We start from the raw sequence: 27421 nt of genomic DNA, 5'->3' as shown, positions 1-27421 counted from the left end.
GAACTTTTCCAGCAGCTGATACCATCAGTGGACAAATCCTTACTGCTATTCGATAGAATCCACAGAGCACTAACTAAACCCCCTACTGGAAATAATGCAAGGGACATCATAGTTAAAATGCACTACTATCATATTAAGGAGCAGATGATCCAAGAGTCTCGTAAATACAAGAGACTTTAATTCCAAGGATCTGTGATAAGAATCTTCACCAATCTTTCTCCAATAACCCTGAGAAAAAGGAGAGACTTAAAACCGGTTCTCGCTGTCTTGCAACAGGCACAAATACGCTACGGATAAGCCTTCCCATTTAAATTGGTGTTTAACCATGACAACAGCACATATAGCTGCTCCTCTCTAAAAGAAGGTCTCTCTCTGCTAACAAAACTGAAAATAACCACTTCTGTACCAACGGAACCACTACCACAAAGAAACCCTAGAAGATCTATAGAAAGAACCTGGACGCGGGTACAAAAACCAAATCAGAATAAAAGACCTTGTCAGGGTTCTGTGGCTGCAGAAGACCAATCCTCCCAAATGGATGACAACACATGAATATATACATGAAACTTTCTCGGATAAGGTTGCTTCTGTGGGGACTAAAATAATAGTCCTTAGGATTTTTCAAAGTCCTTTTACGTACTTTGTGCTAACCTCTTTAGTATAGTTCATCTGTTGAATTACATTCTCAAACTTTCTTGTTCTATTGCTGTTGATGGAAACATGTAACTAAGAAATACACACAGTGTTGAAACTATTATCATAACTAATATCTCTGTCGCCTTACAACTCTTTTTCCTGCATCTTATTATTAACGAAGCAAGGGAGTGACTGTAACCAGATGTTTGCAGCTCTTAACACAGGCCACACGTCAGCTTATTTCACTTCCTATTATCTCAATCCCACCCCCCTTCTACTAACTCACCATTCTCTCCACCCTCAGACCCTCCCCATCCATACCCCCTCTCTCTTCTTTTTCCTCTTTCCCTTCTTTAAAGTCCCCCCCCGACACTTCATCAAACTTAACAAGGTTTATTATGATTGCACAGGTATACATAGATTGCCATTTTTGTCAATCTTCATCTCTCAGAAATATCAGGGTACCGAGGATCCAGATACAAAGCTGAGGGGGCTCGGTTGTCATCAGGTCGGTGAGTCAGACTGTCTTACTTTCCAGATACCATTAGCAGATTCATTTAGAATCCCACCATGGCCCTTCAGGTTATAACCCAAAACGTGCGGGGACTGCATTCCCACACCAAAAGGAAAAAAGCACTAAATGAATATAATAGATTAAAGGCCCAAATAATTCTCCTACAGGAGACACACTTCACTAAACATACCACGCCCAAATATTGGGACAAAGCCTTTCCAACCCAATATCATGCTACTAGCACCAAAAAACACTGTGGTGTCTCTATTTTGTTACATTCGTCACTAAATTTCCAGGAAGACAAGGCCTGGATTGATAGTCAGGGGCGCTATATTATATTAAGAGGGAGAATTCATGGCACACCGGTTATTATAGGAACTGTATATGCACCCAATGAAGCACAGCACCCATTTGTAGCAAAGATCAGCAAAATTATCACACATTGGAAGAGATATAGGCTAATACTAGAAGGAGATTTTAACCTAGTGGTGGACAACAAGTGGGATAGATCCAGTGGAGCTGGGGGGGAGCCGTCAAGGAAGATTTTGCTCGACTTCTTAATTGACCATTATTTGATTGACTGCTGGAGATCGCTTCATAGGGGCGAAAAAGATTACATGTTCTATTCCTCACCACATGGCTCTTTCTCTCGAATAGATTATTTATTCATTAGTCAGATAATGCAAACACTTCTTTCGAAGGCACAAATTTTAGATATTCCATGGTCTGACCATGCAATTGTTACAGCGAATCTCACAGGCATACTTAATTCCAATAGATGAAAGTCTTGGGCCTTAAACCCAACCCTACTAAGAGACCCCCTGTTCCTAGAATCTTTGAAAGACAATCTCCAACATTTTACTAGTAATAATGAAAACACATCATCTAGCCCACTCTACGAAGGGGGAGCGCTGAAGGCTTACACAAGAGGAATCTTAATAGGAGAGACTAGCAAACAAAAGAAACAGACAATTAAATTAAACCAACTTAAATTAGAACTAGAAAATCTGTCCAAACAAAACAAAAGGCACCCATCTGTTTCTCTGCTTAACCAGATAAAATCCAAAAAAAAGTGAATTAGATGACCTGCTTGATAAGGAGGTTTACAGATCACTTAAGATCCTGGATGCACACTACTTTATATACGCAAATAAACCAGATAAAATGCTGGCAAATAAATTAAAAAACATAACCAGAAAGTATCGGTCTCAGCGCGCATGCAGGAGTCACACTACAAACTACTGAGTAGGTGGTACCTAACACCGACCCGACTTAAGACCATTTACCCTAACATGTCAGATAGATGCTGGAGGGGCTGTGGGGGGGTTGGCTCACTTCTGCATATTTGGTGGGATTGCCCCCTCATTGAGAATTATTGGCGAGATGTCTGGGAAAGAATGACACAAATTTTAGAGATGGACATACCTAAGACCCCGGAATCCCTGATTTTCCACTTTTCACTTAAAATAAAGGACTCAGGGAAAAAAACTCTATTGATGCTCATGTTGTTGGGGGCCAGGGCTTTGATCCCTCGAAATTGGAAATCAACAAACGTGCCCACAGTTACTGACTGGAAGCAGAATGTCTCCGACCTCCTGCGGCTGGAGAGATATCACTATATGCTCACAGATAAATTGGATGTTCATGAAAAATTACTCCACATGTGGAATGCTGGAGTATAGGCAGATACTGTAGGGGGGCGTGGGCACGGTACTGCTTTCCCTCCCCCCCCTCTCTTTGGTATGCTGCTGGCCCCTTGGATTGTGTCCTAAGTGATCTTTGGCTGACACTTTTTTCCCCCTCCCCTTTCCCCCCCCCCCCCTCTTTTTGAACTGCTTATCTCTTGATGGGCTGTTGTGTGGGGTTCCGCCCCTGGCCCGCAATGTCAACTTATAGTAATATTGGAAACAGCATAACTCTTGTGAATGTCGCTTTAACGTTGTTTTAGTTATTATATTCATTACTTATCAGATTTAGAATTTCACTAAGTGGAAGGAAAAATGGAAAAAGCTGGAGCTTGTTCTCTTATTATAATCTTACACCCAGGTAATTAACATTAGGTTTATATACCCCGGTTACTCTTTATGCAACCTCTACCCAGGTCTGGATATATCCCTTGTTGTATGTCATCTTGAACTCAATGTAAGGGTGGATGTTGTAAACCCTAGTTGGGCACTTGTGGTGCTTGTATTTTTGTATCTGACTGTTTTCAAATAAAGCTCCTTTTAAAATAAAAAAAATAAAAAACATAACCAGAACCACCACAATACCTCAAATCCAGACACCCGGAGGGACAATTACTAATAACCCCCAGGAAATAGCCAATACATTTGCTAAAATTTACCAAAAGCTATACGACCTACCGAACCCAGATAATCATACAAAACATTTAGAGGAAATAAGTAGTTTTCTGACAAATTGTAACTTACCATCTCATGATGAAGAAGCGATAGAAAAACTAAACCACCCCATTACGGTGCAAGAGGTACTAACAGCAATTAAAAATACTAGAATAGCCAACGCTCCGGGCCCAGATGGCTTTCCAGGAATATTTTATAAAACACTAAAAGACATAGCACCACAACTAGTAAAAATGTTGTAACCACATTTTGGAGGGGAATGCGATTCCTTCTGAACTGTTATTGGCCAGGATCTCAGTGATACTCAAGCCCGGGAAAAATAAGCAACATTGCCAAAATTTCAGGCCAATCTCACTTACAAACCAGGACATTAAGTTATTTATGAAAATCCTGGCGGATAGATTGAACCCTTACATGACAACTCTGGTACATCCAGACCAAGTGGGCTTTATCCCTAATAGGAAGGCTCCAGACAATATCTGCAGAACCATTGACCCATTCAATTTTGCTGTTAAGACAAAAATGCCTTCTCTGCTCCTTTTGTTGAACGCAGAGAAGGCATTTGATAGGGTTAATTGGACTTATTTGTTTGTGGTACTTGAGGCGGCCGGGATTAGAGGGAGATTTTTGAAGGCAATCATGGCATTATACTCAGAACCCAAAGCTTTTATCAAGCTTGCAGGGTATCAGTCTGAAGATATCCTAATTAAAAATGGCACAAAACAGGGCTGCCCTTTGTCTCCATTGCTTTTTGTGTTATGCATAGAGCCTCTCGCGGCCAAGATACGAAACTGCCCAGACATTTCAGGCATTGAAGTGGGAGCCTCCACATATAAAATCACATTATTTGCGGACGACGTTATTTTATCCCTCACTTAACCCCTGATTTCACTCCCTATACTTTATAATACGCTACAAACATTTGGTAAGATATCAGGATATAAATTAAACAATGACAAATGTGAGGGTCTAGGTATTCACTTGCCTGCAGACACAAAAAACTCCTCAAACTAAACTTTGGATTCTCTTGGGCACATAAGGGGCTCAAATACCTAGGGAACACCCTTTCCAACAACATAAATTCACTGTTTTCGCTTAACTATAAACCAATGTTTCTTCAGATTAAAAATCTTCTAAACAAATGGACCAAAGAAAAAATCTCTTTTTATGGAAGGATTGTAACCTCTAAAATGACTATTCTTCCCAAATTACTCTACCTTTTCCGTTCACTAACGGTGTCGGTTCCAGTGGCCGCGCTACACCAAATCCAAAAAGACATTAATTACTTCATCTGGGGAGAGAAAACCCTAGGATTAACAGGTATACCTTGACAAAACATAAAAGTGGGGGGGCTGGGAGTACCGCACTTAGTCTCCTATTATTACGCAGCCAGAATGGCACAGACAGCACTATGGCATAACACTCACAACGGAATCAGGTGGGTTCAGCTGGAATCTGACCTAGTGCAGATAAACCCCATATATAAAATTCTGTGGGCAGGCAGAAACACAGGACCGCCTCAATGGCAACAATTTGTCTCCATTGCACATAAGGTTTATTTGTGGGATAGACTAAGCTCCTCGTATACTTTGATCTCACAACACTCTAGGGCAACTCCCCTAGTTTCCTTGGCGGCTCCTCTTCCGACCCTGGTAATAAATAAGTGGGCTAACAGAGGCCTTTACCGAATAGCTGATGTATTCATAAATAATTCTGTCCTATCCTTTAACCAATATGCAGATTTGGACCCCTCTGACACCAACATATGGTTTCATTACCTGCAACTTAAGTCGAGAGTTCAAGCAATACTACACACTAAAACCCCTAGCAACGCCACCAGTTTCAAACTATTACGCTTATCCCGAAATAGACCCAAAAGTGCTATCGCTAAGATATATCCTCTTTTTAACCTTTCGGTCGCAAAAAAAAGAACACTTTATGCTAAAATGGGAATCTGAACTTCATTTTGCCTGGGATCAGGCAGACTGGATTAATATCATAAATAAGGGTTGTGCCTTCTCCCTTAGTGCCAACATTAGATAAAATTACATAAAGACCATCTATAGATGGTACTTGCATCCGACACGTTTGTTGAGAGATGACAGAGATAACATTAATAACTGTTATAGGGGGTGTGGGGGAAGAGGCACGTACATTTATATGAGGTGGGAATGTCCATATGTTGCTTAGATGTGGACACAAAACTCAACACTACTAAGCGCTGTCTTCAACACACAAATTAAACTTCAACAGTTACTTGGTTTGCTGCACCAACGCGTCTCTAGTCTAACACCACAGGAAAATAAACTCCTGATGATCATATGCACAGCGACCAGACTAATTATTTGGCCGATATTGGAAATGCCAAATACCCACTTTCACACTTATTTTACGTAAGATTACATAAATATTTCAACTATCTAGTATTGCGACAGATATACTTGATCAGAAAGAAAGATTTTTACAGGTGTGGGAGCCATGGATAATGTACTCAGAGGCAATAAATGGTAATGCAAGACAGATAGGTATAGCAAAAGACCGAGCCCTCTCAAATCTATAAATCTACCTGTATAAAAAAAAAATTTTTTCAAGTACATAGTAAACTTACTAGAACATATTTTGGTCCACTTTATATTACTTATAGGGGTTGCTCGTACTTATATATTTCTGGAGAAATTATTATGGTATGTGCTAAACTACTACTGAACACTGCCCTTTGCTGAATGTCTGGTTCTCTTTACCTTAGCCATATTTTTATTACTAGAACTTCACAAAACTAAATGAAGATATTACTTTGAATGCTAGTTTTAATGTAAGCTTGACAAAGCGTTAAACTGTATTTTACTTGTTCAATACCTGTAAATGTGATACCTTATTTTATTTTACTTTGTTAATATGTGAAAACTTTATGAAATAAAAAAAAAAACTATTGTGGCCATAAATTGACCTTGTTAAACAAATGGCAGTATAGTCTGAATAGTTTCTATTTTAAAAGATGGAATCCTTACAAACTTGTTCAGAGCTTTCAGATTTAGAACTGGTCAGAAAGTACCTTCCTTCTTTGGAACAATGAAGAGATTTGAATAAAATCCCATCCACTGTTCCTGCAAAAGAACTGAAAAAATCACTCCCATAGCTTCCAGATCTGAGACAGACTGGAACAAGCTTGAACTTTTACAGGATTCATTAGAACATTGGACAGAAAAACCTTCCTCTGGGAGGCCTTGCTCTGAATCTTATTTGATATCCCTGAGAAACTATATTCAAAACCTAGGGAAATCTGGAACAGACTGAAACCAAGCCTCCTGAAAGAGGCTTAATCTGCTCCATAACAGAATGTCTGTATTGGGGGCTGCACCTTCATGCATATTTGGTAGTAGTTTTCTTAACCTGCTTTGACTTGTTTCAGTTAGCACTAGGTCTCCAGACTGACCCAGAGGTGCCGTGCCTTTGAGAAAAGGAGTCAACATTTTGTTCCTTATTCTGACAAAAGGAACAAAAACTATTAGAAGCTTTTAGATTTCACTCTATACTTTTTGTCTTGAGGAAGAAAAGTCCCTTTACCTCCAGTAACAGTAAATATTATAGAATCTAAATCAGAACCAAACAACTTCTTTCCCTGAAAGGAAAGATAATAATCTGTTTTTGACACCATACCAGCAGACCAGGATTTAAGCTATAAGGCTCATCTGGCAAGGACTTCCAAAAACATGCTTTTGACATTAATCTTTATAAAATCAAATACAGCATCACAAATTAAATAACTGGCACTCGAGTAAACCAAAAAGATTTGCACTAGCAGAGTCATCAGAATACGGTTTTAAAAGACTAGATAATCAGTAAGTAAAAGCAGCAGCCACATCAGCAATAGAAATAGCTGGCCTGAGCAAATACCCTTCTTGTAAAAAGGTCCTTCTATGAAAAGACTCTAATTTTCTGTTTAAAGGGTCTTTAAAAGAAGTACTGTCTTCCAAAGGAATAGTAGTACGTTTAGCCAGAGTGAAAATGGCCCCATCAACCTCGGGAACTGTTTCCCACAAATCAATATTAGCAGCAGGTAAAGGATATACGGCTAGATTACGAGTTGTGCGTTAGGGTAAAAAAGCAGCATTAAGAGGTCCTAACGCTGCTTTTTTACGCCCGCTGCTTACGAGTCTTGCAGGTATAGGTGTACCGCACACTTTTTTGGCCTTACTGCAAAACTACTTACGTAAACTTTGTAAAGTCTTTTTTTCTATGGGACTTCCATAGCGCCGGTATTACTAGTCTGTCCTGGGAGGCCAAAAAGTGAGCGGTACACACTACACTGTCAAGAATCCTAACGCATTTAAAAGTCAGTAGTTATGAGTTTTATGGTACAACGCCGTAACATAAAACTCATAACTAAAGTGCTAAAAAGTATACTAACACCCATAAACTACCTATTAACTCCAAAACCGAGGCACTCCTGCATCGCAAATACTAAAATAAAAATTTTAACCCCTAATCTGCTGCTCCGGACACCGCCGCTACCTACATTATATTTATGAACCCCTAATCTGCTGACCCCAACATCGCCAACACCTACACTATATTTATTAACCCCTAATCTGCCTCCCCCAATGTCGCCGCCACCTACCTACACTTATTAACCCCTAATCTGCCGCCCTCAACGTCGACGCCACTATAATAAACATAATAACCTCTAAACCACCGCACATCCGCCTCGCAAACATTAGTTAAATATTATTAACCCCTAATCTGCTGTCCCTAACATCGCCGCCACCTACCTACATTTATTAACCCCTAATCTGCCGCCCCCAACGTCGCCGCCATCATACTAAAGTTATTAACCCCTAAACCTAAGTCTAACCCTAAACCTAACACCCACTAACTTAAATATAATTTAAATAAATCTAAATAAATATTCCTATCATTAACTAAATTATTCCTATTTAAAACTAAATACTTACCTATAAAATAAACCCTAAGATAGCTACAATATAATCTAATAGTTACATTGTAGCTAACTTAGGAATCATTTTTATTTTACAGGCAAGTTTGTATTTATTTTAACTAGGTAGAATAGTTATTAAATAGTTATTAACTATTTAATAACTACCTAGCTAAAATAAAGACAAATTTACCTGTGAAATAAAACCTAACCTAAGTTACACTAACACCTAACACTACACTATAATTAAATAAATTAACTAAATTAAATACAATTACCTAAATTAAATTAAATTATCTAAAGTACAAAAAACAAACACTAAATTACAGAAAATAAAACTAATTACACCTAATCTAATAGCCCTATTAAAATAAAAAAGCCCCCCCAGCCAATAGAATGCAAGCTTAATCCTATTGGCTGATTGGATTTTTTCTACCTTAATTCCGATTGGCTGATAGAATTCTATCAGCCAATCGGAATCTAAGGGACGCCATCTTGGATGACGTCACTTAAAGGTACCTTAATTCAGTTTTAGTCGTCGCCAGAAGAGGATGCTCCTCGTCGGATGTCTTGAATATGGACCCGCTCCGCGCCGGATGGATGAAGATAGAAGATGCCGTCTGGATGAAGACTTCTGCCCGTCTGGAGGACCACTTCTGCCCGGCTTGGATGAAGACTTCTGCCCGTCTGGAGGACCACTTCTGCCTGGCTTGGATGAAGACTTCTGCCCGTCTGGAGGACCACTTCGCCCGTCTTGGATGAAGACGTCTCCTGGTAAGTCGATCTTCAGGGGGTTAGTGTTAGGTTTTTTTAAGGGTGTATTGGGTGGGTTTTATTTTTTAGATAAGGGTATGGGCGGCAAAAGAGCTAACTGCCCTTTTAAGGGCAATGCTCATCCAAATGCCCTTTTTTCAGGGCAATGGGGAGCTTAGGTTTTTTTAGATAGTATTTTATTTGGAGGGTTGGTTGTGTGGGTGGTAGGTTTTACTGTTGGGGGGTTGTTTGTATTTTTTTATTACAGGAAAAAGAGCTGATTACTTTGGGGAAATGCCCCGCAAAAGGCCCTTTTAAGGGCTATTGGTAGTTTAGTTTAGGCTAGGGTTTTGTTTTTTATTTGGGGGGGGGGGGTTTATTTTAATAGGGCTATTAGATTAGGTGTAATTAGTTTAAATTTCTTTAATTTGTTTATTATTTTCTGTAATTTAGTGTTTTTTTTGTACTTTAGATAATTTAATTTAGGTAATTGTATTTAATTTAGTTAATTTATTTAATTATAGTGTAGTGTTAGGTGTTAGTGTGATTCATCCATTACTTGTGGGATATTATCCTTCCTAACAGGAAGTGGCAAAGAGCACCACAGCAGAGCTGTCTATATAGCTCCTCCCTTAGCTCCACCCCCCAGTCATTCGACCGAAGGTACAGGAAGAAAAAGGAGAAACTAAAAGGTGCAGAGGTGACTGAAGTTTAAAATAAAAAAAAATATATAATCTGTCTTAAAATGACAGGGCGGGCCGTGGACTCGTCGTACCATAGAAGAAATTAATTTATCAGGTAAGCAAAAATTTACTTTTCTTCTATAATGGTACGACGAGTCCACGGATTCATCCATTACTTGTGGGATACAATACCAAAGCTACAGGACACGGATGAACGGGAGGGACAAGACAGATGGCTAAACAGAAGGCACCACTGCTTGAAGAACTTTTCTCCCAAAAATAGCCTCCGAAGAAGCAAAAGTATTACATTTGGAAAATTTGGAAAAGGTATGAAGTGAAGACCAAGTCGCAGCCTTACAAATCTGTTCAACAGAAGCATCATTTTTAAAAGCCCATGTGGAAGCCACCGCTCTAGTAGAGTGAGCTGCAATTCATTCAGGAGGCTGCTGTCCAGCAGTCTCGTATGCCAAACGGATGATGCTTTTTAGCCAAAAAGAAAGAGAGGTAGCTGTAGCTTTTTGACCTCTATGTTTTCCAGAATAGACAACAAACAAAAAAGATGTTTGACAAAAATCTTTGGTCGCTTGCAAGTAAAACTTCAAAGCACGAACCACGTCCAAGTTGTGCAACAGACGCTCCTTCTTAGAGGAAGGATTAGGAAACAGAGAAGGAACAATAATCTCTTGATTAATATTCTTATTAGTAATAACCTTAGGAAGGAATCCAGGTTTGGTACGCAAAACCACCTTATCAGCATGGAAAACAAGATAAGGCGAGTCGCATTGCAATGCAGATAGTTCAGAAACTCTTTGAGCCAAAGAGATAGCAACTAAAAACAGAACTTTCCAAGATAGAAGCTTAACATCTATGGAATGCATAGGTTCAAACGGAACCCCTTGAAGAACTTTAAGAACTAAATTCAAACTCCATGGCGGAGCAATAGGTTTAAACACAGGCTTGATTCTAACTAAAGCCTGACAGAACGACTGAACGTCTGGAACATCTGCCAGACGCTTGTGCAGTAAAATTGATAAAGCAGATATCTGTCCCTTTAGGGAACTAGCTGATAGCCCCTTCTCCAATCCTTCTTGGAGAAAGGACAAAATGCTAGGAATCCTGATCTAACTCCATGAGTAGCCTATGGATTCGCACCAATAAAGATTTTTACGCCATATCTTATGAAATTTATCATTTATTTATTTATTTATAAAATATTGAATCCTTCCTGGTAAAATATTTTATAAATAAATAAATGATAAATTTTCCTAGTGACAGGCTTCCGAGCCTGAATCAAGGTATCTATGACCGACTGGATAAAATCAAGCGTTCAATCTCCAGGCAGTCAGCCGCAGAGAAACTAGATTTGGATGCTGGAAGGGACCTTGAATCAGAAGGTCCTGTCTCAGTGGCAGAGTCCATGGTGGAAGAGATGACATCTCCACCAGGTCTGCATACCAAGTCCTGCGTGGCCACGCAGGTGCTATCAAAATCACTGAAGCTCTCTCCTGTTTGATTCTGGCAATTAAACGAGGAAGGAGAGGAAATGGTGGAAACACATAAGCCAGGTTGAACGATCAGGGTTACGCTAGAGCATCTATCAGTACTGCTTGAGGATCCCTTGATCTGGACCCATAACAAGGAAGTTTGGCGTTCTGACGAGACGCCATCAGACCCAATTCCGGTGATGAATTAATTGTGCAAACACCTCCGGATGGAGTTTCCACTCCCCCGGATGAAAAGTCTGACGACTTAGAAAATCCGCTTCCCAGTTCTCCACTCCTGGGATATATATTGCTGACAGATGACAAGAGTGAGTCTCTGCCCATCAAATTATTTTGGTAACCTCTATCATCGCTAGAGAACTCTTTGTTCCCCCCTGATGATTGAATATGCTACAGTCATGATATTGTCCGACTGGAATCTTATGAATCTGGCCGAAGCCAGCTGAGGCCACGCCTGAAGTGCGTTGAATATCACTCTCAGCTCTAGAATATTGATCGGGAGGAGAGCCTCCTCCTGAGTCCACACACCCTGTGTTTTCAGGGAGTTCCAGACTGCACCCCAGCCCAATAGGCTGGCGTCCGTCGTCACTATGACCCATGCTGGCCTGCGGAAACCCATTCCCTGGGACAGATGATCCTGTGACAACCAACAAAGAAAAGAGTCTCTGGTCTCTTGATCCAGATTTATCTGAGCAGATAAATCCGCATAATCCCCATTCCACTGTTTGAGCATGCATAGTTGCAGTGGCCTGAGATGCAAGCGAGCAAACGGAACTATGTCCATTGCCGCTACCATTAGTCCGATTACCTCCATACACTGAGCCACTGACGGCCGAGGAATGGAATGAAGAGCTTGGCAGGTGGTTAAAATCTTTGATTTCCTGACCTCCGTCAGAAAATTTTTCATGTCCACCGAATCTATCAGAGTTCCCAGGAATGGAACTCTTGTGAGAGGGATAAGTGAACTCTTTTTTACGTTCATCTTCCACCCGTGAGATCTTAGAAAAGCCAACACGATGTCCGTGTGAGATTTGGCTAGGTGGTAAGTTGACGCCTGAATTAAGATATCGTCCAGATAAGGCGCCACTGCTATGCCCCGCGGCCTGAGAACCACCAAAAGGGACCCTAGCACTTTTGTGAAACTTCTGGGAGCTGTGGCCAACCCGAAGGGAAGAGCCACAAACTGGTAATGCTTGTCCAGGAAGGCGAACCTGAGGAACTGGTGATGATTTTTGTGGATAGGGATGTGTAGAAACGCATCCTTTAAGTCCACGGTGGTCATATATTGACCCTCCTGGATCATTGGTAAGATAGTCCGAATGGTCTCCATCTTGAAGGATGGGACTCTGAGGAATTTGTTTAGAATCTTGAGATCTAAAATTGGTCTGAAGGTTCCCTCTTTCTTGGGAACCACAAACAGATTGGAGTAAAACCCCTGCCCCTGTTCTGTTTTCGGAACTGGGCAGATCACTCCCATGGTATATAGGTCTTCTACATAGCGTAAGAACGCCTCTCTTTTTGTCTGGTTTACAGACAATTGAGAAAGATGGAATCTCCCTCTTGGAGGAGAATCCTTGAAATCTAGAAGATACCCCTGGGTTACGATTTCTAACGCCCAGGAGTCCTGAACGTCTCTTGCCCAAGCCTGAGCAAAGAGAGAAAGTCTGCCCCCTACTAGATCCAGATTGGGGGCTACCCCTTCATGCTGTCTTGATGGCAGCAGCAGGCTTCTTGGCCTGTTTACCTTTGTTCCAAGTCTGGTTAGGTTTCCAGACCGACTTGGATTGAGCAAAATTCCCCTCTGGTTTTGCAGCAGGGGAAGAGGTAGCGGGACCACCTTTGAAGTTCCGAACAAGTTGCAGCCTTGCAAATCTGTTCCACAGAAGCTTCATTCTTGAATGACCATGAGGAAGCAACAGCCCTCGTGGAATGAGCCGTAACTCTTTGTGGGAGCTGCTGCCAGCAATATCATATGTAAAGCGAATAATACTCTTCAGCCAAAACGAAAGAGAAGTAGCCGTAGCTTTTTATCCCTTACATTTTCCTGATAAAACTACAAACAATGCAGAAGACTGACGAAAATCCTTAGTCGCCTGCAGATAAAACTTTAAGGCACGAACCACATCCAAATTATGCAGAAGTCGTTCCTTCTGAGAAGAAGGATTGGTACATAGAGAAGGAACAACAATCTCCTGATTAATATTGCGATCTGAAACTACCTTAGGAAGAAATCCTAATTTAGTACGTAAAACTACCTTATCAGAATGAAAATAAGGTAAGGAGACTCCCACTGCAAAGCCGAATGCTCCGACACTCTCCAAGCAGAAGAAATAGCAACAAGAAACAAAACTTTCCAAGATAACAATTTGATATCTAAGGAATGCATAGGCTCAAACGGAGCCCCTTGAAGAACTTTAAGAACTAAATTCAAACTCCAAGGAGGAGTAACTGGATTGAACACAGGTCTGATTCTGACCAAGGCCTGACAAAATGATTGTACATCTGGAACATCTGCCAGACGTTTGTGTAACAAAATAGATAAGGCAGAGATTTGACCCTTTAGGGAACTTGTCGATAATCCTTTCTCCAAACCCTCTTGGAGAAAGGATAAAATTCTAGGAATCCTAACTCTACTACATGAGTAGCCCTTGGATTCACACCAATAGAGACATTAAAGCCATATCTTATGGTAAATCTTTCTAGTTACAGGCTTACGTACAAGCCTGAATCATGGTTTCAATGAACGATTCAGAAAAGCCCCGCTTGGATAAAATTAAGTGTTCAATCTCCAAGCAGTCAGCTTCAGAGAAGTTAGATTTGGGTGAAGGAAGGGCCCTTTAATTAGAAGGTCCTTCCTCAACGGAAGTCTCCAAGGTGGCAGGGATGACATGTCCACCAGATCTGCATACCAAATCCTGCGAGGCCAAGCTGGTGCAATGAGGATCACCGATGCCCTCTCCTGCTTGATTCGAGCAATGACCCGAGGAAGAAGAGCAAATGGAGGAAATAGGTATGCTAGACTGAAGGTCCAAGGAACCACCAGAGCATCTATCATTTCCGCCTGGGGGTCCCTGGACCTTGATCCGTATCACAGGAGCTTGGCATTCTGTCGAGATGCCATGAGATCTAATTCACTTGAGAATAAGGCTGGAGAACACTTCCGGATGAAATGACTGTCTGCTCAGGAAGTCCGCCTCCCAGTTGTCCACCCCTGGGATGTGGATCGCCAACAGGCAACAAGAATGGGCCTCCGCCCACTGAATTATTTTGGTTACCTCTGTCATTGCTAAGGAACTTCTCGTTCCTCCCTGATGATTGATGTAAGCCACTGAAGTTATGTTGTCCGACTGGAACCTGATAAACTGGACCGAGGCTAACTGGGGCCAGGCCAGAAGAGCATTGAAGATCGCTCTTAGCTCCAGAATGTTTATAGGAAGAACAGACTCTGAGTCCAAACTCCCTGAGTCTTTAGAGAGCCCCAGACTGCTCCCCACCCTAGAAGGCTGGCGTCTGTTGTCACAATCACCCAAGATGGTCTGCGAAAGCAGGTTCCCTGGGAGAGATGATCCAGAGACAACCACCATTGAAGAGAATCCCTTGTCTCCTGCTCCAGTAGAATCCGAGGAGACAAATCTGCATAATCTCTGTTCCATTGCCTGAGCATGCTTAACTGCAGAGGTCTGAGATGGAACCGAGCAAACGGGATGATGTCCATTTCCGCCACCATCAGCCCGATTACCTCCATGCACTGAGCCACTGATGGCCGAGGAGTGGACTGAAGAACTAGACAAGTGTTGATAATCTTTGATTTCCTGACTTCTGTCAGAAAAAAATCTTCATTGATATGGAATCTATTATGGTTCCCAAGAAAGTTACCCTTGTATTTGGGACTAAGGAACTCTTTTCCAAATTTACCTTCCACCCGTGAGATTGCAGGAAGGATAACGCCATATCCGTGTGGGATCTTGCTTGTTGTAAGGATGGCGTCTGGACTAGGATGTCGTCCAGATAGGGCGCCACTGCAATGCCCCGTAACCGAAGCACCGCCAACAGGGATCCCAGAACCTTCGTAAAGATTCTGGGAGCAGTGGCTAAACCAAAAGGAAGAGCCACAAACTGGAAGTGTTTGTCCAGAAAGGCAAATCTTAGGAACTTGTGATGATTCTTGTGAATGGAACATGTAGGTACGCGTCCTTTATATCAACTGTTGTCATAAATTGACCTTCTTGGATCAACGGAAGAATGGAACGAATAGTTTCCATCTTGTAGGACGGTACTCTGAGAAATTTGTTTAGACTCTTGAGATCTAAAATCAGTCTGAAGTTTCCATCCTTTTTTGGGAAACACGAACAGATTGGAATAAAAACCCTGACCCTGTTCCTGTATTGGAACAGGGACAATCACTCCCAGGTCGGAGAGGTCTCCTACGCAGTGTAAGAACGCCTCTATTTTTGTCTGGTCTGCAGATAATCTTGAAAGCAGAAACCTGCCTCTGGGAGGAAAACTTTTGAACTCCAATTTGTATCCCTGGGACACAATTTCTATTGCCCAGGGATCCTGAACATCTCGAACCCAAGCCTGAGCGAAGAAGGAAGTCTGCCCCTACAAGATCCGGTCCCGGATCGGGGGCATGACTTTCACGCTGTATTTGATTCAATGACAGGCTTTTTGGATTGTTTTCCCTTATTCCAAGACTGATTGGGTCTCCATGCAGGTTTGGTTTGTTCCTGCTTGGAGACGGAAGAGGAAGAATTTCCCTTGAAATTTCGAAAGGAATGAAAATTACTTTGTTGTCCCTTTTGTTTGTTTCTCTTATCCTGAGGGAGAAGATGACCTTTACCCCCCGTGATATCAAAGATAATTTCCTTTAGACTTATAGGACACATCTACAGACCAAGGTTTTAATCATAAGGCTCTGCAAGCTACAATAGAGAAACCAAATCTTTGCTCCCAGTTTGATAACTTGAAGGGAAGCATCTGTAATAAAGGAATTAGCTAGTTTAAGAACTTTTATCCTATCGTGGAATTCATCCAAAGAAGTTTCTGTCCTGATAGCATCAGACAGCGCATCGAACCAATATGCTGCCGCACTAGTGATGGTAGCAATGCACACAGCTGGCTGCCATTGCAGGCCCTGGTGTACATACATCTTTTTGAGTAAACCCTCTAATTTCTTGTCCATGGGAAATGATCTGAGAAGCTCGGTCTGGGACTGGAAAGACATCTGTCGAGGAAGGAACCTCAAAATATTTATTGAGTTTACTGGACTTTTTAGGAATAACGACCACCGAGGAGTTGCTGTCGTCCAAAGTAGCTAAAAACTTCCTTAAGTAACTGAGGTGTTCTAGCTTAAACCTGAAAGATACTACTTCAGTATCAGCAGGAGGAATTATACTATCTGAATCTGAAATTTCCCCTTCAGATGCTACTACGGTATCCTCCTCAGGCTTCTGGGAGGGGACCTCCGAAATAGCAACAACAGCGTCAGAGACCTCGCTTTCTGAATGTCTGATTTTCCTCTTACGTTTTCCATGTAACATAGGAAAAGCAGACAGAGCATCTGAAATTGTAGAAGACATGAGAGAAGCGATGTCCCTTAGAGTAACTCCAGCTGGGGTTAGAGAGGAAGAGCAGGGCACTGCATGTGAGGGCGGTAACATTTGGGACACATGAGGAGAAAGTTGCGGCATATATTGAACCTCGTCATCTTTCCCTATAATTTAGCGTCCTCTTAGAGGAAAAGAAAGGGATTGGTGGTTCCACATTGGCATCAAAACACAAGGGGCAAGTGGCCTCTTGCAAGGGCTCTGGGTCCATGCTGTTAAAAATGATTCAAAATAATAAATAGAAACTGTAATCTTTAATAAAAAAAATTTAAGAAAAAAAAGTTACTGTCTCTTTAAAATTTAAACATGTAACTATTTTACTGAGTCTGACAAATTATACATACGCAATTTTTAAGACTTATCTAGACACCTCAGCAACTTTGCTGAGGTGCCTACCTGCCACGCTGAATCAGGGCTATTCTGCCTTTATTTTTTTCAGCAGACGATCCGGAACGCAGCAGGAGAAGGAAACAAGCGTTCCTCCGGTCCTAGCAAAGCCTGTCTATGTGCTAACACTGTTCCTATAGGCAGATTGCGCTGAAGGCTATTCCGTGTGACACACAATACAGGCGCAGAGAAAGTGGCACGCAACACTAAGATCCGCCCATCGTGGACGTCGCCAAAACGAAACCATCTCACAGTCGGTATATTTCTTAAAACCACCGGGAGATACCATCAGAGCCTTAAAATAACATTGTCTCCTGTCCAGCCCCAGTGCCTGCATAAAAATGGCGGCCAATAGTCCTCTCCATCTAGGAAAGTTTACGTGTCACATACACAATACAGAGCCCCTATTTAATCTTAGCCCTTGTTATGTGTGTCCTTGCTAGCAATGTAGTGCTCACTTTCTTATGAGTGTTTTTGCCCCCAGAAACATTAAAGTTAGCACTTACCTTGAACTTCTGCCTGACAGCAAGGCAGCTCACAGGCTTGAGAGGTCCTTTCCCTCACATCGACCTGTGGAGAAATAAAATGCTGAGTAATTTTTACCTCAGACTATAGGATATAGGGCAGCATGAAATACATGGGAGGTGCAGTGAGAATTATGTCTCACAAGTTTCCATTGCTCTAAAGCCACCACTGCTCTACTGAAGAGACTGATATGGACTACGGCTACACCCTAGGACAAATCAGCAAATTTGTACCACTTTAAAAATAATAAACTCTTGATTGAAGAATCATAACTAACACCTCACTTTACCACTTCCTATCACTAACGTAGGCAAAGAGAAGGACTGGGTTGGGAGTGGGTTGGGAGTGAAGGGAGGGGATATTTAACAGCTTTGCTGTGGTGCTCTTTGCCGCCTCCTGCTGACCAGGAGGTGAATATCCCATTAGTAATTATGATGATCCGTTGACTCATCGTGTCATTAAAAAGAAAGTAAAACAAGATGGCTAATTGATTCACTATTGATAATGACTGCTTATTGAATTCTGCCCAGCGCACGTACCCTACTATAAACTGTGCTATATTGGTATTTTCCATATTTCTAGTTTAGAAAAAAACTTCCTGACATGCCTGTATTTTAAAGAATCCACAAAGGAATTTGGCTGCTATTACAGCAGGAGGTTGATGAAATCATATTTTGAGCGATGCAGTAATCATCTAGTTGCATTCCATAAATTCACTCAAGTACAGCATCACCTCTTAGTTGTCTATTCAATCAGGGACTGGGATACAGATTCTCAGCTTTCTGACATCTCATTGTCACTCTATGCACATCAAAGACTATATCAATGAATAAACTACACATATTCTGCTATATTTAAGGGGACACTTAGCTCCTTTCTATAACCGCATACTAAAGCAAGCTGGGGAGCATGCATGTGTCATGTCACGAGCACAGTATGTATAATATTGTAGCAAACACTGCAGCCATATAGATATGTCATGGATATAAAAATAAACATCTCTCAAAAAAAAAAACTATGAGAAATCTTTGAATGTCACATCCCTTTAAGCAAAATTCAAATTTGCAATATCTCACCTTAAGATATTGTAATATATCATGTTTAATTAGATGTAGAAAAAAAACTACACATACTTCCATTTTATATTTTGCTCCTTTTTAACTGTAATGTAATGCTGATAATTGTTTTTTCCATTCCAAGCTTAGCGATACTATAATCAACAATGCGACCAATGCGATATGTGTTTTTCCTTTTTCAAAAGGTAAATGTAAGTTATAACCTGTCAATGCCAATGACTTAATTGATATGAAAAATGTAATATATCTGCATATTTGTAGGATACATTTTGCTTTAAATATATCATTATATGTAGAATGTATGTCCCTTTAAAGAATATGAGGAAAATTATGACGGGGAAAATTATGAGTCTGTACATTAAACTTTTTCCCCCATCAGCAAAAAAAAAAAAAGCTTGATATCTTCAATATTTCTACTCATCATATGTACAGCTTGCTACACTGTATTTCATTACTAGATCTAGGGTCCCATAACGAAGATTTTCACTATGCAATTTGTCTGGCTAATGCAGGTTTGTTAAAACTGACATAAAAAAAATTACTCTAAATTGTATTATAATTTCTGCTAAACCACTTGCATAAAACATTTATTTTGTTATGTATTTCTGTATGCCTGAAGTAAAGTTTTGCAGCTCAGTATGGACTTCAAATGATGGGAGTACAAAGCATTTGCTTAACATTACACTGAGAAATAAAATAATCTATTTCTTAAAGGGACGGACAACAACTTGCAATTACAAGACTTATGTAAGCTTGCAATAAATTAACATACAGCTGAGTGTGAAAAGTGTCAGAATACATTGAAGGGATATGAAACCCACTTTTTTTTTTCTTTCATGATTTAGATAGAGCATTTGATTTTAAACAACTATCGAATTTACTTCTATTATATAATGTTTTGTTCTCTTGATATCCTTTGTTGAAAAGGATATCAATGTGAGCTCAGAAACTGCTGATTGGTGGCTGCACATAAATGCCTCATATTGGGCTAGATTACAAGTGAAGCTCTAATTTAATGCACGCCCGTAAACGGGCAAATTCGTCCGTTTACTGGCGTATGATAAATAATCAGCCATTACAAGTGGCTGGTTATTGCTACCACGAGCTTGCTGTAGCAATTAGCGCTCATAAAATTAACCAGAGATCAGATCTCTGGTTAATTTTTAAATGTGCCCCAATTTCCCCCAAAATAAGGTTGTGTTGTATTTATTAAAATAAACTGATGAGTATCTTTAATTGTTAAAATAATAACTGCTCAAAGCAGTTTTTAGGAGTTAAATAAAGCGGGTGTGGGTGTTAGAAGAAAAAAAAACAGCACTGAAAAATGCCTTTACATTACGGTATATGGGAACTGTGTGTTCTCAATAAATATATATGTATATGCTTATATACAATGTATATATTCATCTATATTTTACATTTGCTGCCCATCGCTGAGCTAATTACCCACTTCGCTGTGCTAGGTTCTCATGCCGTGTCTCACGAGAACAAGCCTCCCATTGGAGTCTATGGAAGCGCGCCAGTTTGGCTGTAAGTGCTTGCATTGCAACTTCAGAGTATTGGTGATACATAGTGTATTGTGTTGGACATGATTTACGTAAGACCTGGTTCTGCTATGTAACTCAGTGTTAAGACAGGGGAACCATTACAGTAGTGCTTTGTCTGACGCTCAGGCTTTTAATGGTAGCAAGTGGGAACTGCTGCTGACTTTACAGTCGACTGATGTCTCGGTTATTACCAAAGTGAGTATTTGGGCTTTATGTTATACATTAAACTGTTGCAGTGGTTAATATGCTTCAAGGTGGGAGTGAATGTAAATTTTGATGCTAAAGTGCCTGGTTTTTAAAAATTCGATTAAAAACAGGGGCACTTTAATTCATAAAAATTGACATTTCACTCCTGTTGTGAAAAAAAATCTTACCTTTTAATCTTGACAGCAGCTCCAGCTTCCTCCACCCGTCGCAAAGCCTCTTCGTGGGTCTAAAATGAGGAATCCGGCTTCCTCCAATCACGGCATTGAATCGGGGGGAAGCTGTGATTGGAGGATGACCTATCCATCATTTCTGACATCAGAAATGGCTTGCAACGACCAGAGGAAGCTGGAGCTGCTGTCAAGTTTAAAAGGTACGTTTTTTTTCACAACACGAGTGAAATGTAAATTTTGATGAATTAAAGTGCCCCTGTTTTTAATCGAAACCGGGCACTTTAGCATCAAAATTTACATTCACTTTAAGTGGATCTAAGTGAAGTGTGATTTTAAAACATTGTACTTACCATTTATTACTTCAATGAGTTATTACATGTTTAAAGATTATTTCGTACAAAGGACTGTGGCTGATTGCATAGACATGGAAACCTTTCCAGTGATTTCTGGTTGGCCCTCTTACTAATTTTCATACACACGGGACTTGCAAATTTTGAAACTGGTATTATTTTTAACAACTGCAGATGTGGGTCTGTGTTTTTGTTATGGTTTTCTGGCTATGTATTGTAGAAGCTTTGAAGTCACTTTTGTAAATTTCTGAATTTGGTATATTAATACATATTATTCTAAATTGACTGTGGTGTGGACCACTCTTTGAGGGGCATTATCAGTATAAAAACTCAATTTTGTTAAATTTGTATTTATTCGTTTTCTAGTGCAAGACTTAACAGTATACTTAAAAATAGTTAATATATATTAAAGTAATTTTTTTTATTAAACTTTGTAAAAGTAACAAAAGTTCAAATTGTGCCTGCAGTAGGTGCTTGGCACACACAGATCTAGTGGTAAAATTGGCAAACAATATTCATTATCTGTACAACCAATTTACTAATTTATTTATTCTTCTAAACACAAAACCTACTTGTTTCTCTTCAAGAAGTGATTCCTGGAATATTTTTATCCTGGCTTTCCTTTCATTTTCAGCTTTCTCCAGCTCAACAGACAAATTATGTCTCAACTCCTGTTTCAGATTCTCACATTCTTCTAAACTCAAGTTAGTAATTCCAGGAAGAGTCTGAAGGAATAGTGTTTTTACAAGATGTTCAAATCTTTGAGAGGCACCGGTATATAAATCCTTTAGGGAAAAACAAGGAGAAAATGTATATATATTTTAAAATGAATATACATTGTTATAAAACCTAATTTATCTGTCTGTCTCATCTATCTATCTATTTATTTATCTATTTATCTTTCTATCTATTTAGGATTTAGCTGAACACAATTTTACACTCTAAAATCTATTAAAGGTTATAAGGGTCCAACTTTAAATTTTGCCAGCAGGGACCCTGACATGGGCACACCTTACTCAATTCCCTAAAAGAGGGGGATGAACGTGGATTTCCTAGTGGGTGATGAGCTTTCTCCCAATACCCTATGTACGTTTTGACTGAAAGTGATAGGGAACAAATAGCAGTGTTAGAAAAAGAATTTTTAAACAAATACAATTTAAGAGGAAACAAAAAAGATTGTATGCGTTTTTAAATGTGTTATTTATTGCAATTGTTTTACAATGATTAACTAACTAATTATTTACAAGGAACTGTTCACAAGCTTTTTTAAATAAAAAAAGATTTTCATTTATTTATTTATTTTCTTAAGTATCATATCTGTCTATAGAAATTTTATTAAGATTGGTACCGATGTTTTTCACTTATATTTATATTACCCATATTAAGTTAATAGTGATTATTTCATGAAGTCTTGCAGAGGTATTGACCTTAACTTTGCTGCAATAGAGACTGATTATGTTCTAAGGCTGTGATGGGAGGAATATTATCACTTGAGATGCTCCCCAAACAGCTTTTAAGACGGTTACGATATCTAGTGGGCATGCCTCTGACGAAGTAGGAAGCCTCCTACGAAACGCATTAGGCCACGCCCACCGTCTATGCGTCACCACTACCACAGCTGATCCACCATCCGCCCGGAGTTTGCAGATCATCTGGGAGTTAATCGTGTGACGCTTTTTGTTTCTAGAACATTTGTTTCACTGCACGGAATAGAGAACTTGCTCTGAACAACATCTTAGCCGGGTTTCTCCCTAAACGAAGAGCATCTGATTTTCCTGGTTGCTGGTCTACTACACTTAGAGCAGCGTGCGCCCCTGTCTCTTTTTTGTTTCCATTTAGCTATATCCGGTTTTCAGAACCGTGTATCAAGGGGCTGCAACTTCTCTCTGTGATTTGGGACATGTTCCTATTGCTTCAAGCAGACTGAGCTTTAGAAGAGTCTGGAGACTTCACGCATATCCTTTATATGTATACCTACTTATACTACATTACTGTATATTGGTCTGTTTAGTACCATATTTGAGGATAATTGTATCTGCATTAATATGTATATTCAGCTGTAGGGCACTCTGTGTTTCTTCTTTTTTTGGAAATACAATTTAAGGTATATCTTTTTTTATCAGTTTAATACGTTACGTGCATTGTGTATTTTGAGATGAATTCTCCAGCATATTGATATTACATTATTTTTTTCCGTTTACATATTAAATTTTACAATTTGCTGATTTTTTAAACCTTTGTTAGAGATTTTGCTTTGTCTCATTAGGGAGCATTGGACAAAGAATGATTTTTACACAAAAGCAAAAGGTATTAAAAGTTCCATAACATATAAATTTATTTGAACAAAATAGAATTTGGACCTTAATACTCCCCCCTTTTCTAACTGGTTAATAAAATGTCAAATAGATTTATATGTCATTTTTTTCCACTTTTGTTGTGATAATTTGTTGTCACAATAATTTCTATTCATTGCGGTTTTATAAAACGGGTATTGCAATGTCTGTAATATTTATATTGGTTAATAAATATTGACAAAAAATAAAAATGCGAGTGCGCGTCAGAGTCTTTAATAAAGACACGTTTCCGTCACTTTACTATATCCAATTGTAAATCTTCAAGGATAACACAGTTTTAAAGAATAGATTGAAAGGTAACTGATTGTCTTTTTATTCCGTGGCATATTCTACAGAATGAATCATTAAAACATTGCAAACTTGATATGAGACGGCTGAAAAAAAAATAACTTGTGGGTATGAGTCATCGACGTTAGCATATGAATCCACAGAGACAAATAGGTAATGAGAGTGTAGTTTGTAATTGCGAGTCAGAATTCATAGATCAGGTTTGATTTGCGCAAATGAATATGATGCTATTCGTGAAGATGCTTTGTGACACAAGAAGATACCTGTGATATATTCATGAAAACCTATAGTGGAAATGCACTGCTTAATAAACACGGAAAAAAAGAGGTAAATAACATACAGTATTTAATGAAGTATAACGTATATGCAATATCATTTATAAAGCCATGTTGTGTAGCTTCATAGCAGAATAAAAAGCTAAGTACCAAAAAAAAAAAGGTTACTGTTTCCTATTTTTATATTCCTGTGTAAGGAAATTATAATCTATGCTCCTAAAATGATTTCTTTGGAATTATGTTTCATAGCATTTACAATACTCCTCAGAACCGGGTTTTTAAAGAGTTACAAGTTAAAAAATAAAAATAATCTTTTTATGATTCAGATAGAGCAAACAGGTTTAATACACTTTCCAATTTATTGCCATTATCAAATCTTATTATTTATCATATCATCTTTTTATATACACTTTTTGAGGAACAAGCTCCTACAAAGCATGTGCACAAGCTCACAGGGTATACATATACTAGTCTGTGATTGGCTGATGCTTGTCATATGATACAAGGGGCCGCAAAATGGGAGACAAACTGCTTATTTGAAATTCAGAGTAGGTGTCGTTTTATTGTGCACGTTAATTATGTATAGTCGTATGCAAAAGTTTAGGCACCCCTGAAAATTTCTATGATTTTCACTTATAAATAATGGGGTCTTTGGATCAGCAATTTCATTTTGATTTATAAAATAACTGAAAGACACAGTAATATTTCAGAAGTGAAATGAGGTTTATTGGATTAACAGAAAATGTGCAATATGTATCCAAACAAAATTAGACAGGTGCATATATTTGGGCACCCTTGTCATTTTGTTGATTTGAATACCTGTAACTACCTTGCACTGAGTAACTGGAACACACAATTGGTTTGGTGAGCCCATTAAGCCTTGAACTTCATAGACAGGTGCATCCAATCATGAGGAAAGGTATTTAAAGTGGCCAATTACAAGTTGTTGTTCTCTTTGACTCTGCTCTGAAGAGTGGCAACATGGGGGCCTCAAAACAACTCTCAAATGACCTGAAAACAAAGATTGTTCAACATTATGATTTAGGGGAAGGCTACAAAAAGCTATTGCAGAGATTTAAGCTGTCAGTGTCCACTGTGAGGAACATAGTGAGGAAATGGAAGAACACAGGCACAGTTCTTGTTAAGGCCAGAAATGGCAGGCCAAGTAAAATATCGGAAAGGCAAAGGATGGTGAGAACAGTCAAAAACAGCCCACAGACCACCTACAAAGACCTACATCAATATCTTGCTGCAGATGGTGTCACTGTGCATCGTCAACAATTCAGCATACTTTGCACAAGGAGAAGCTGTATGGGAGAGTGATGCGGAAGAAGCCAAAAGTCGCTTGAGGTATGCAAACTCAGATTTGGACAAGCCAACTTCATTCTGTAAGAAGGTGCTGTGGACTAATGAAACAAAGATTGAGTTATTTGGTCATAACAAGGGGCGTTATGCATGGTGGCAAAAGAACACAGCATTCCAAGACAAACACTTGCTACCCACAGTAAAATTTGGTGGATGTTCCATCATGCTGTGGGTCTTTTTGGCCAGTGCCGGTACTGGGAATCTTTATAAAGTTGAGGGTTGCATGGATTCCACTCAATATCAGCAGATACTCGAGAATAATATTGAGGAATCAGTCACAAAGTTGAAGTTATGCCGGGGCTGGATATTTTAACAAGACGACTCAAAACACTGCTCAAAATCTACTCTGGCATTTATGCAGAGGAACAAGTACAATGTTCTGGAATGGCCATCACAGTCCCCAGACCTGAATATCATTGAAAATCTGTGGGGTGATTTGAAGCGGGCTGTCCATACTCAGCAACCATCAAACCTAACTAAACTGGAGATTGTCCAAAATACCTTCATCCAGAATACAGACACTCATTACAGGCTATAGGAAGCGTCTAGAGGCTGTTATTTCTGATAAAGGAGGCTCTACTGAATATAAATGCAATATTTCTATTGGGGTGCCCACATTTATGCACCTAATTTTGTTTTGATGCATATTGCACATTTTCTGTTAATCCAATGAACCTCATTTCACTACTGAAATATTACTGTGTTCTTCAGTTATTTGATAGATCAAAATTAAATTGCTGATCCAAACATCCAAATGCATCTGACGCACACACACAGTTATGCAAGCACTGCATCAGGAGAAAAAAATAAAAAAAATTAGCTAACAATATTAAACCCTCAACAAAAAATAAACAGGTTGGGGTCTTGGGGACTCTCACCACCATGAAATAAATAAATTTATCAGGTAAGCATAAATTATGTTTACTTTCATACAGGTGGAGAGCGTCCACAATCCATTACTACTCGGAAAAAGCTGTGGAGTTCATGAGTAAAGAAAAAATAAGGGCAGGATAAAGCGAACATCTTTTTTTTCACAAAGAAAATCCACAACCAAAACAGAACGCAACACATACATTAGATATTAGAAATCTTTTAATATTAGAATTAAAAATAAATTTCCAACCAAAGGCTGCCTTAGAAGAAGCAAAAATATCAAAATGGTATACTTTAGTAAAAGTATGCAAAGAAGACCAAGTAGCCGCTTTACAAATTTGATCAACAGAAGCCTCATTCTTAAAAGCCCAAGAAGTGGCAACTTATCTGGTAGAATGAGCCGTAATCAGTTTAGGTGGCGGTTGTCCCACCTCGAAGTAAGCTTTACGAATCAAAAGTTTCAGCCAAGAAGCCAAAAAATGGCAGTAGCTTTCTACTAGAAGTTTGCCTGAAATCCTTCGTAGCATCAACACAATACTTCAAGGCTCTAACAACATCCAAATTAGGAAGAGGTCTTTCTGAAGAATTCTTAGGATTAAGATACAAAAAAGGAACAACAATTTCTCAACATATTGTCTGAGGACACAAACTTAGGAAAAAAGTCAAACTTGGTTTTTAAAACTGCCTTATCCTGATGAAAAAGATAAGGAGAATCACACAAAAAGAGCAGATAATTCAGAAACGCTTCTAGCAAAAGTTATAGCCAGAATAAAACAAATCTTCCTAGAAATATCAATATTATGAATAGGCTCAAACGGAGGAGACAGCAAAACCTTCAACACCAAATTTAGATTCCAAGGTGGATAAATTGGCTTAATAACAGGCTTAATATGTTCCAAAGCCTGAACAAAGCCATGAATGTCAGGAAGATTAGCAATCTTCCTATGAAACAAAACAGAAAGAGCCGAAATCTGCTCTTATCGAGACCATCCTGTAAAAACTGCAGAATCCTGGGAA

The 27421-nt window shown here is 39.4% G+C and overlaps 1 protein-coding gene across 1 annotated transcript in view; it reads right to left on the bottom strand.

Annotated features, from left to right (window-relative positions):
- EVC (EvC ciliary complex subunit 1) overlaps window positions 1-27421 on the bottom strand; it is a 561189-nt gene that overhangs the window by 88010 nt on the left and 445758 nt on the right. Inside the window, exon 11 of the mRNA XM_053700301.1 lies at window positions 21822-22034. Within this exon, the coding sequence (XP_053556276.1) occupies window positions 21822-22034 (213 nt within the window). The remainder of the gene's footprint in view (window positions 1-21821; window positions 22035-27421) is intronic.

Source organism: Bombina bombina, chromosome 2, assembly GCF_027579735.1.
Source record: "Bombina bombina isolate aBomBom1 chromosome 2, aBomBom1.pri, whole genome shotgun sequence".
Lineage (NCBI taxonomy): Eukaryota > Metazoa > Chordata > Amphibia > Anura > Bombinatoridae > Bombina > Bombina bombina.
The sequence above is the reverse complement of the archived record's forward strand: the minus strand, read 5'-3'. Positions and strand labels throughout refer to the sequence as shown.